This window comes from Oncorhynchus keta, chromosome 6 (genome assembly GCF_023373465.1).
Source record: "Oncorhynchus keta strain PuntledgeMale-10-30-2019 chromosome 6, Oket_V2, whole genome shotgun sequence".
Taxonomy (NCBI): Eukaryota; Metazoa; Chordata; class Actinopteri; order Salmoniformes; family Salmonidae; genus Oncorhynchus; species Oncorhynchus keta.
In genome coordinates, this window is record NC_068426.1 from 3,490,564 (window position 1) to 3,503,063 (window position 12,500).

The 12,500-nt window shown below is 51.7% G+C and overlaps 1 protein-coding gene across 1 annotated transcript in view; it reads right to left on the reverse strand.

Moving 5' to 3' along the window:
• Positions 1-12,500, reverse strand: part of LOC118381498 (hormonally up-regulated neu tumor-associated kinase homolog A-like) — a 61,550-nt gene that overhangs the window by 43,361 nt on the left and 5,689 nt on the right. The window contains exons 2-4 of the mRNA XM_052521740.1: positions 4,399-4,541; positions 2,616-2,716; positions 14-149 (exon numbers count right to left, since the gene is read on the reverse strand). Coding sequence (XP_052377700.1) covers positions 14-149; positions 2,616-2,716; positions 4,399-4,541 — 380 coding nt within the window. The remainder of the gene's footprint in view (positions 1-13; positions 150-2,615; positions 2,717-4,398; positions 4,542-12,500) is intronic.

Consider the following 12,500-nt stretch of genomic DNA (forward strand, 5'->3'; position numbering starts at 1 on the left):
TATGTGTACTCACATGGACCAGACGTCCACCTTGGGGCCGTACTTCTTGCGGGACAGTAGTTCTGGAGCAGCGTAGGCTGGGCTCCCACACTGCGTACTGAACGGGTCTGAGTAACCCAGGATCCCTGCACAGTTACTGAGACCAAAATCTACAGGAGAGGAAGGGAAAGAAGGAGGGAGGGAGGGAGGGAAGAGAGGGGATGGAGGGGGGAGGAGAGGAGAGAGGGAGGGGGAGAGGGGATGGAGGGGGAGGAGAGGAGAGAGGGAGGGGGAGAGGGGAGGGGGGGAGGGAGGGAGAGGGAGGGGGAGGGGATGGAGGGGAGGAGGGGAGAGGAGGGGAGAGAGGGGATGGAGGGGGGAGGAGGGGGAGGAGGAGAGAGGGAGAGAGGGGATGGAGGGGAGGAGGAGAGGAGAGAGGGGATGGAGGGGGAGGAGAGGAGAGGGGATCGAGGAACGAAAGAGAGAGGGAGGGGGGAGAGAGGGGGGGAAGAGAGGGAGGAGAGAGAGGGGGAGGAGAGAGGGGATTGAGGAATGAGCGAGAGGGAGGGAAGAGAGGGGGAGGAGACAGGGAGGGAAGAGAGGGAGGGAAAAGAGGGAGGAGAGAGAGGTGGAGGAGAGAGGGGGAGAGGGAGGAAAGAGAGAGGGAGGGGGGAGGAGAGAGGGAGGGAAGAGAGAGAGACAGACACAGAGAGTGAGGTGGATGTGTGTGTTTTTACAACACTACCTGATTCAACAGTCCAATTCAAATCAAGGGGTTTTATTGTCATGGGAAACGTGTGTTAACATCGCCAAAGCAAGTGAAGTAGATAATAAATATAAGTGAAATAAACAATAGAAAAAGAAACAGTAAACATTACACTCACAAAAATTCCCAAAGACATTTCCAATATCATATTTTGTCTATATACAGTGTTGTAATGATGTGCAAATGGTACAAAATGGAAAATAAATAAACATATATATGGGTTGTATTTACAACAGTCTGCCTACCAGTCAGTTTTATAGTCTAATAAATAATGACTTCCCTGAAACACCCTGCTACCCTGTTCTCCTGAAACACCCTGCTACTCTGTTCTCCTGAAACGCCCTGCTACTCTGTTCTCCTGAAACACCCTGCTACCCTGTTCTCCTGAAACGCCCTGCTACCCTGTTCTCCCGAAACGCCCTGCTACCCTGTTCTCCTGAAACGCCCTGCTACTCTGTTCTCCTGAAACACCCTGCTACTCTGTTCTCCTGAAACACCCTGCTACCCTGTTCTCCTGAAACGCCCTGCTACCCTGTTCTCCTGAAACGCCCTGCTACTCTGTTCTCCTGAAACACCCTGCTACCCTGTTCTCCCGAAACGCCCTGCTACCCTGTTCTCCCGAAACGCCCTGCTACCCTGTTCTCCCGAAACGCCCTGCTACTCTGTTCTCCTGAAACACCCTGCTACTCTGTTCTCCTGAAACACCCTGCTACTCTGTTCTCCTGAAACACCCTGCTACTCTGTTCTCCTGAAACACCCTGCTACTCTGTTCTCCTGAAACACCCTGCTACCCTGCAACTCAGCTCTGTTCTCCTCCTAGCTACTGTTGACTCTGTTCTCCTTAGTTAAACACCCTGCTCTTTCTGTCGTGGGAATTTACCTGTTCTCAGCTGAAACGCCCTTTAGATTAGTTCTTAAACACCCTAAAAATACTCTGTTCTCCCAAACACCCTGCTACTCTGTTCTCCTGAAACACCCTGCTACCCTGTTCTCAAAGCCTGAAACGCCCTGCTTACTCTGTTCTCCTGGAAACACCCTGCTACTCTGTTCTCCTGAAACACCCTGCTACTCTGTTCTCCTGAAACACCCTGCTACTCTGTTCTCCTGTGAGACATGGAGAGGGCTAGAACATTAGAGGTTCTCCTGAAACACCCTGCTGAAGATTTGTCTGTGTGTGTATGTGTATGTGCTATGTTGTGGTGTGTGGTCCTGGCTGTGTCTGTGTGTCTGTGTGTCTGTTGTCTGTGTGTCTGTGTGTCTGTGTGTCTGTGTGTCTGTGTGTCTGTGTGTCTGTGTGTTACCTTTGCAGCTGACACTTTTAGATTAGATTAAAAAGACAAATAAAAATCCACAGCCACACCACACCACACACACACACACTGAGTCACTCTCTCGTCCACACACTTATCGTAGATCCGGTTCATGATGTTTCCTCCAGGACACACACTCCACACACACAGGTAGTAACTGATGATAACAGAACACAACTCCATCACCAGGTAGTCTCCAGTAGTCAGTAGTCTATAGTATAGTACCTGTTCTCAGTCTGATGCTGTCTATGTTCATCCAATAGTATAGTATCAATCTTCAGATCCCTGTGGACATGGATAGGGCCAGTATACATCTGTGGTTAAAGGAGCTTATCACAGCGTGCTAAGATTTGTCTGTGTAGTATCGTATGTATATTATGTATAGTCTGTGGTATAGTATAGTATAGTATCGTATAGTATGTCTGTATGTGTCTGTATGTATAGTATAGTCTGTGTATAGTCTGTATGTATGTATAGTATAGTATAGTATGTATAGTCTGTGGTATAGTATAGTATGTGTCACCAGTATAGCTCTGTGCAGATGTTCCATAGTATAGTACCAGCTGTGGTATAGTATAGTATAGTCTCTCTATAGCTTCTTCTTATAGTATATCCGGTTATGATGTTTCCTCCAGGACACAACTCCATCACCAGGTAGTAACTGATGATAACTGAATACATACTATAGTACCTGTTCTCAGTCTCCAGTGTGTCCAGTACAGTATAGTATAGTCTATAGCATAGTATAGTATAGCCTATGGTATAGTATAGTATAGTATATAGCAAAGCATGGTATAGTATAGTCTATGGTATAGTATAGTATAGTATAGCATAGTATAGTCCATGGTATAGTATAGTCTATGGTATGTGGTATAGCATAGTATAGTATAGTATAGTATCGTATAGTATAGTATAGTATCGTATCGTATAGTCTGTGGTATATTATATTACAGTATAGTCTGTGGTATAGTATAGTATAGTATAGTATAGTATCGTATAGTATAGTATAGTATAATATTGTATAGTATAGTCTGTGGTATAGTATAGTATAGTATCGTATAGTATAGTATAGTCTGTGGTATAGTATAGTATAGTATAGTCTGTGTATAGTATAGTATAGTATAGTATAGTATAGTCTGTGGTATAGTATAGTATAGTATAGTATAGTCTGTGTATAGTATAGTATAGTATAGTCTGTGGTATAGTATAGTATGGTATAGTATAGTATAGTCTGTGGTATAGTATAGTATAGTATAGTATAGTCTGTGGTATAGTATAGTCTGTGGTATAGTATCGTATCGTATAGTATAGTATAGTATCGTATAGTATAGTCTGTGGTATAGTATAGTATAGTATAGTCTGTGGTATAGTATAGTATAGTATGGTATAGTATAGTCTGTGGTATAGTATAGTATAGTATAGTCTGTGGTATAGTATAGTATAGTATGGTATAGTATAGTCTGTGGTATAGTATAGTATACTCTGTGGTATAGTATAGTATCGTATAGTATAGTATGTGGTATAGTATAGTATAGTCTGTGGTATAGTATAGTATATTATAGTCTGTGGTATAGTATAGTATAGTCTGTGGTATAGTATAGTATAGTCTGTGGTATAGTATAGTATAGTATAGTATAGTCTGTGGTATAGTATAGTATAGTATAGTCTGTGGTATAGTATAGTATAGTCTGTGGTATAGTATAGTATAGTCTGTGGTATAGTATAGTATAGTCTGTGGTATAGTATAGTATAGTCTGTGGTATAGTATAGTATAGTATAGTCTGTGGTATAGTATAGTATAGTCTGTGGTATAGTATAGTATAGTCTGTGGTATAGTATAGTATAGTCTGTGGTATAGTATAGTATAGTCTGTGGTATAGTATAGTATAGTCTGTGGTATAGTATAGTATAGTATAGTATAGTCTGTGGTATAGTATAGTATAATCTGTGGTATAGTATAGTATAGTCTGTGGTATAGTATAGTATAGTCTGGTATAGTATAGTATAGTCTGTGGTATAGTATAGTATAGTATAGTATAGTATAGTATAGTATAGTATCGTATAGTATAGTATAGTCTGTGGTATAGTATAGTATAGTCTGTGGTATAGTATAGTATAGTCTGTGGTATAGTATAGTATAGTATAGTATAGTATAGTCTGTGGTATAGTATAGTATAGTCTGTGGTATAGTATAGTATAGTATAGTCTGTGGTATAGTATAGTATAGTATAGTATAGTATAGTATAGTCTGTGGTATAGTATAGTATAGTCTGTGGTATAGTATAGTATAGTCTGTGGTATAGTATAGTATAGTATAGTCTGTGGTATAGTATAGTATAGTACCTGTTCTCAGTCTCCAGTATGTCCAGCAGCTGGGTGATGTTGGGGTGTCTGATCATCTGTTGGATATGACCCTCTCTACGGAGGTTCTTAGTCACATACGAGTCCTTCTTCGCCTTCCTCTTATCTATCACCTTTACTGCAACCTGGGAGAGAGGGAGGGAGGGAGGGAGGGTGGGAGGGAGGGAGAGAAGGAAGGAGAGAGGGAGGGAAGTAGAGAGGGAAGGATAGAGGGAAGGATAGAGGGAAGGAGAGAGGGAAGGAGGGAGGGAGGGAGGGAGGGAGGGAGGGAGGGAGGGAGGGAGGGAGGGAGGGAGGGAGGGAGGGAGGGAGGGAGGGAGGGAGGGAGGGAGGGAGGGAAGGAGAGAGGGAGGGAAGGAAGGAAGGAGAGAGGGAAGGAAGTAGAGAGGGAGGGAAGGAGAGAGGGAGGAAAGGAAGGAGAGAGGGAGTGAAGGAGAGAGGGAGGGAAGGAAGGAGGGAGGGAAGGAGAGGGAAGTAGAGAGGGAAGTGGAGAGGGAAGGATAGAGGGAGAGAGGGAAGGAGAGAGGGAGGGAGGGAAGGAAGGAGGGAAGGAAGGAGGGAGGGAAGGAAGGAGGGAGGGAAAGAGAGAGGGAGGGAGATAGGAAGATAAGTCTCTAGACCTAGACTCTAGACATAGGGCAGCCTGACCACTGAGATAACCTTAAAATCATTGTAAATGTGAAACAGGCACGGAACGAAGAGGTGGATGGGACAGAGAGAGTGTGTGTGTGTGTGTGTGTGTGTGTGTGTGTGTGTGTGTGTGTGTGTGTGTGTGTGTGTGTGTGTGTGTGTGTGTGTGTGTGTGTGTGTGTGTGTGTGTGTGTGTGTGTGTGTGTGTGTGTGTGTCTGTGTCTGTGTCTGTGTTCAGCATGAGAGGTTTCGAATATATATGTGGTGAATGGGGGACATTAACTAACCATTTGGCCTCCCACCGATAGAGGAGGGTAGGGTTTGCTTCACACTCAGTTTATAACGGCTCACAGACTCTCTAACACACACACACACACACACACACACACACACACACACACACAAAGAGATAGGAGCGGGTGGACGTTAGGGCCTCTTCCATGTCCCAGATTTAACGGTCTGTCTGCCTGCCTGTCTGTCTGGTTAATCTTAAAATACCCTCTAAGATACTTCACATAATGGCTAATCTTCTTCAAACAATTAAACAGCAGCTCTCCAATTATTGTGAACACAAATAAGCCTCCCACTACCTCCCACTACCTCCTACTACCTCCCACTGTCTCCATCCCACCACCTCCCACTGTCTCCATCCCACCACCTCCCACCACCTCCCACTGTCTCCATCACACTACCTCGCACTGTCTCCATCCCACCACCTCCCACCACCTCCCACTGTCTCCATCCCACTGTCTCCATCCCACTGTCTCCCACTGGCTCTATCCCACTACCTTCCACTACCTCCCACTGTATCCATCCCACTACCTCCCACTACCTCCCACTGTCTCTATCCCACTACCTCCCACTACCTCCCACTGTCTCTATCCCACTACCTCCCACTACCTCCCACTACCTCCCACTGTCTCTATCCCACTACCTCCCACTACCTCTCACTGTCTCTATCCCACTACCTCCCACTACCTCCCACTGTCTCCATCCCACTACCTCCCACTACCTCCTACTGTCTCCATCCCACTACCTCCCACTACCTCCTACTGTCTCCATCCCACTACCTCCCACTACCTCCTACTGTCTCCATCCCACTACCTCCCACTACCTCCCACTACCTCCCACTCTCCATCCCACTACCTCCCACTGTCTCCATCCCACTACCTCCCACTGTCTCCATCCCACTACCTCCCACTCTCCATCCCACTACCTCCCACTGTCTCCATCCCACTACCTCCCACTGTCTCCATCCCACTACCTCCCACTGTCTCCATCCCACTACCTCCCACTGTCTCCATCCCACTACCTCCCACTGTCTCCATCCCACTACCTCCCACTACCTCCCACTACCTCCCACTGTCTCCATCCCACCACCTCCCACTGTCTCCATCCCACCACCTCCCACCACCTCCCACTGTCTCCATCACACTACCTCCCACTGTCTCCATCCCACCACCTCCCACCACCTCCCACTGTCTCCCATTGTCTCCATCCCACTACCTCCCACTGTCTCCATCCCACTACCTCCATCCCACTACCTCCCACTGTCTCCATCCCACTACCTCCCACTGTCTCCATCCCACTACCTCCCACTGTCTCCATCCCACTACCTCCCACTACCTCCCACTACCTCCCACTGTCTCCATCCCACCACCTCCCACTGTCTCCATCCCACCACCTCCCACCACCTCCCACTGTATCCATCCCACTACCTCCCACTGTCTCCATCCCACTACCTCCCTCTGTCTCCATCCCACTACCTCCCTCTGTCTCCATCCCACTGTCTCCATCCCACTACCTCCCACTGTCTCCATCCCACTACCTCCTACTGTCTCCATCCCACTACCTCCCACTGTCTCCATCCCACTACCTCCCACTGTCTCCATCCCACTACCTCCCACTGTCTCCATCCCACTACCTCCCACTGTCTCCATCCCACTACCTCCCACTGTCTCCATCCCACTACCTCCCACTACCTCCCACTACCTCCCACTACCTCCCACTGTCTCCATCCCACCACCTCCCACTGTCTCCATCCCACCACCTCCCACCACCTCCCACTGTCTCCATCACACTACCTCCCACTGTCTCCATCCCACCACCTCCCACCACCTCCCACTGTCTCCATCCCACTGTCTCCCATTGTCTCCATCCCACTACCTCCATCCCACTACCTCCCACTGTCTCCATCCCACTACCTCCCACTGTCTCCATCCCACTACCTCCCACTGTCTCCATCCCACTACCTCCCACTGTCTCCATCACACTACCTCCCACTGTCTCCATCACACTACCTCCCACAGTCTCCATCACACTACCTCCCACAGTCTCCATCACACTACCTCCCACTACCTCCCACTGTCTCCATCCCACTACCTCCCACTGTCTCCATCCCACTACCTCCCACTGTCTCCATCCCACTACCTCCCACTGTCTCCATCACACTACCTCCCACTGTCTCCATCACACTACCTCCCACTGTCTCCATCCCACTACCTCCCACTACCTCCCACTGTCTCCATCCCACTACCTCCCACTGTCTCCATCCCACTACCTCCCACTGTTTCCATCCCACTAACTCCCACTACCTCCATCCCACAACCTTCACTATCTCCATCCCACAACCCCTACTGTCTCCATCCCACTACCTCCCACTGTCTCCATTCCACTACCTCCCACTGTCTCCATCCCACTACCTGCCACTGTCTCCATCCCACTACCTCCCACTGTCTCCATCCCACTACCTCCCACTGTCTCCATCCCACTACCTCCCACTACCTCCCACTGTCTCCATCCCACCACCTCCCACTATCTCCATCCCACTACCTTCCACTACCTCCATCCCACAACCTTCCACTACCTCCCACTGTCTCCATCTCACTACCTCCCACTGTCTCCATTCCACTACCCGCCACTGTCTCCATCCCACTACCTCCCACTGTCTCCATCCCACTACCTCCCATTGTCTCCATCCCACTACCTCCCACTGTCTCCATCCCACTACCTCCCACTGTCTCCATCCCACTACCTCCCACTGTCTCCATCCCACTACCTCCCACTGTCTCCATCCCACTACCTCCCACTGTCTCCATCCCACTACCTCCCACTGTCTCCATCCCACTACCTCCCACTGTCTCCATCCCACTACCTCCCACTGTCTCCATCCCACTGTCTCCATCCCACTACCTCCCACTGTCTCCATCCCACTACCTCCCACTGTCTCCATCCCACTACCTTCCACTACCTCCATCCCACAACCTTCCACTTCCTCCCACTGTCTCCATCCCACTACCTCCTACTGTCTCCATCCCACTACCTCCCACTGTCTCCATCCCACTACCTCCCACTGTCTCCATCCCACTACCTCCCACTACCTCTGACTGTCTCCATCCCACTACCTCCCACTGTCTCCATCCCACTACCTCCCACTGTCTCCATCCCACTACCTCCCAATGTCAACATCCCACTACCTCCCACTGTCTCCATCCCACTACCTCCCACTGTCTCCATCCCACTACCTCCCACTGTCTCCATCCCACTACCTCCTACTGTCTCCATCCCACTACCTCCCACTGTCTCCATCCCACTGTCTCCCACTGTCTCCATCCCACTACCTCCCACTGTCTCCATCCCACTACCTCCTACTGTCTCCATCCCACTACTTCCCACTCTCCACCCCACTACCTCCCACTGTCTCCATCCCACTACCTCCCACTGTCTCCATCCCACTACCTACCACTGTCTCCATCCCACTACCTCCCACTACCTCCCACTGTCTCCATCCCACTACCTCCCACTGTCTCTTTCCCACTACCTCCCACTGTCTACATCCCACTACCTCCCACTGTCTCCATCCCACTACCTCCCACTGTCTCCATCCCACTACCTCCCACTACCTCCCACTGTCTCCATCCCACTACCTCCCACTGTCTCCATCCCACTACCTCCATCCCACTACCTCCCACTGTCTCCATCCCACTACCTCCCACGGTCTCTATCCCACTGTCTCCATCCCACTACCTCCCACTGTCTCCATCCCACTACCTCCCACTGTCTCCATCCCACTACCTCCTACTGTCTCCATCCCACTACCTCCCACTGTCTCCATCCCACTACCTCCCACTGTCTCCATCCCACTACCCCCACTGTCTCCATCCCACTACCTCCCACTGTCTCCATCCCACTACCTCCCAATGTCTCCATCCCACTACCTCCCAATGTCTCCATCCCACTACCTCCCACTGTCAACATCCCACTACCTCCCACTGTCTCCATCCCACTACCTCCCACTGTCTCCATCCCACTACCTCCCACTGTCTCCATCCCACTACCTCCCACTGTCTCCATCCCACTACCTCCCACTACCTCCTACTGTCTCCATCCCACTACCTCCCACTGTCTCCATCCCACTGTCTCCCACTGTCTCCACCCCACTACCTCCCACTGTCTCCATCCCACTACCTCCCACTGTCTCCATCCCACTACCTCCCACTGTCTCCATCCCACTACCTCCCACTGTATCCATCCCACTACCTACCACTGTCTCCATCCCACTACCTCCCACTGTCTCCATCCCACTACCTCCCACTGTCTCTTTCCCACTACCTCCCACTGTCTCCATCCCACTACCTCCCACTGTCTCCATCCCACTACCTCCCACTACCTCCCACTGTCTCCATCCCACTACCTCCCACTGTCTCCATCCCACTACCTCCCATTGTCTCCATCCCACTACCTCCCACTGTCTCCATCCCACTACCTCCCACTGTCTCCATCCCACTACCTCCCACTCTCTCCATCCCACTACCTCCCACTCTCTCCATCCCACTACCCCCCACTGTCTCTATCCGTCTACTATTCTCTACCACCTAGATAACTACTGACATCAGTTTATAGCTGACATCAGATCAGTAGATAACTACTGTTTATAGTGGGGGTATAGTGGGGGAGGGGAGACGGAGAGGGGGGTATACTGGGGGATTGGAGAAGGAGACGGGCGGAGACGGGCGGAGACGGGCGAGTTAGGAGGAGAGGAGGGGAGACAAGGCGAGTTAGGAGGAGAGGAGGGGAGACGAGGCGAGTTAGGAGGAGAGGAGGGGAGACGAGGCGAGTTAGGAGGAGAGGAGGGGAGACGAGGCGAGTTAGGAGGAGAGGAGGGGAGACGAGGCGAGTTAGGAGGAGAGGAGGGGAGACGAGGCGAGGATTAGGAGGAGAGGAGGGGAGACGAGGCGAGTTAGGAGGAGAGGAGGGGAGACAAGGTGAGTTAGGGGGAGAGGAGGGGAGACAAGGCGAGTTAGGGGAGAGGAGGGGAGACAAGGCGAGTTAGGAGGAGAGGAGGGGAGACAAGGCGAGTTAGGAGGAGAGGAGGGGAGACAAGGTGAGTTAGGAGGAGAGGAGACAAGGCGAGTTAGGAGGAGAGGAGGGGAGACAAGGCGAGTTAGGAGGAGAGGAGGGGAGACAAGGCGAGTTAGGAGGAGAGGAGGGGAGACAAGGTGAGTTAGGGGAGAGGAGGGGAGACAAGGCGAGTTAGGAGGAGAGGAGGGGAGGAGGCGAGGGAGGAGAGGAGGGGAGACAAGGTGAGTTAGGGGGAGAGGAGGGGAGACAAGGCGAGAGGAGGGGAGACAAGGCGAGTTAGGAGGAGAGGAGGGGAGACAAGGCGAGTTAGGAGGAGAGGAGGGGAGACAAGGTGAGTTAGGAGGAGGGAGGAGAGGAGGAGGGAGGGGAGACAAGGCGAGTTAGGAGGAGAGGAGGGGAGACAAGGCGAGTTAGGAGGAGAGGAGGGGAGACAAGGCGAGTTAGGAGGAGAGGAGGGGAGACAAGGTGAGTTAGGAGGAGAGGAGGGGAGACAAGGCGAGTTAGGAGGAGAGGAGGGGAGACAAGGTGAGTTAGGAGGAGAGGAGACAAGGCGAGTTAGGAGGAGAGGAGGGGAGACAAGGCGAGTTAGGGGAGAGGAGGGGAGACAGGTGAGTTAGGAGGAGAGGAGGGGAGACAAGGTGAGTTAGGAGGAGAGGAGGGGAGACAAGGCGAGTTAGGAGGAGAGGAGGGGAGACAAGGTGAGTTAGGGGGAGAGGAGGGGAGACAAGGTGAGTTAGGAGGAGAGGAGGGGAGACAAGGTGAGTTAGGAGGAGAGGAGGGGAGACAAGGTGAGTTAGGAGGAGAGGAGGGGAGACAAGGCGAGTTAGGAGGAGAGGAGGGGAGACAAGGTGAGTTAGGAGGAGAGGAGGGGAGACAAGGTGAGTTAGGGGGAGAGGAGGGGAGACAAGGCGAGTTAGGAGGAGAGGAGGGGAGACAAGGTGAGTTAGGGGGAGAGGAGGGGAGACAAGGCGAGTTAGGAGGAGAGGAGGGGAGACAAGGCGAGTTAGGAGGAGAGGAGGGGAGACAAGGTGAGTTAGGAGGAGAGGAGGGGAGACAAGGCGAGTTAGGAGGAGAGGAGGGGAGACAAGGCGAGTTAGGAGGAGAGGAGGGGAGACAAGGCGAGTTAGGGGGAGAGGAGGGGAGACAAGGTGAGTTAGGAGGAGAGGAGGGGAGACAAGGTGAGTTAGGAGGAGAGGAGGGGAGACAAGGTGAGTTAGGAGGAGAGGAGGGGAGACAAGGTGAGTTAGGAGGAGAGGAGGGGAGACAAGGTGAGTTAGGGGGAGAGGAGGGGAGACAAGGTGAGTTAGGAGGAGAGGAGGGGAGACAAGGTGAGTTAGGAGGAGAGGAGGGGAGACAGGTGAGTTAGGAGGAGAGGAGGGGAGACAAGGTGAGTTAGGAGGAGAGGAGGGGAGACAGGTGAGTTAGGAGGAGAGGAGGGGAGACAAGGCGAGTTAGGGGGAGAGGAGGGGAGACAGGTGAGTTAGGAGGAGAGGAGGGGAGACAAGGTGAGTTAGGAGGAGAGGAGGGGAGACAAGGCGAGTTAGGAGGAGAGGAGGGGAGACAAGGTGAGTTAGGAGGAGAGGAGGGGAGACAAGGCGAGTTAGGAGGAGAGGAGGGGAGACAAGGTGAGTTAGGAGGAGAGGAGGGGAGACAAGGTGAGTTAGGAGGAGAGGAGGGGAGACAAGGTGAGTTAGGAGGAGAGGAGGGGAGACAAGGTGAGTTAGGAGGAGAGGAGGGGAGACAAGGTGAGTTAGGAGGAGAGGAGGGGAGACAAGGCGAGTTAGGAGGAGAGGAGGGGAGACAAGGCGAGTTAGGGGAGGGAGGGGAGGGAGTTAGGAGACAAGGTGAGTTAGGGGAGAGGAGGGGAGACAAGGTGAGTTAGGAGGAGAGGAGGGGAGACAAGGCGAGTTAGGAGGAGAGGAGGGGAGACAAGGCGAGTTAGGAGGAGAGGAGGGGAGACAAGGCGAGTTAGGGGAGAGGAGGGGAGACAAGGCGAGTTAGGAGGAGAGGAGGGAGACAAGGCGAGTTAGGAGGAGAGGAGGGGAGACAAGGCGAGTTAGGAGGAGAGGAGGGGAGACAAGGTGAGTTAGGAG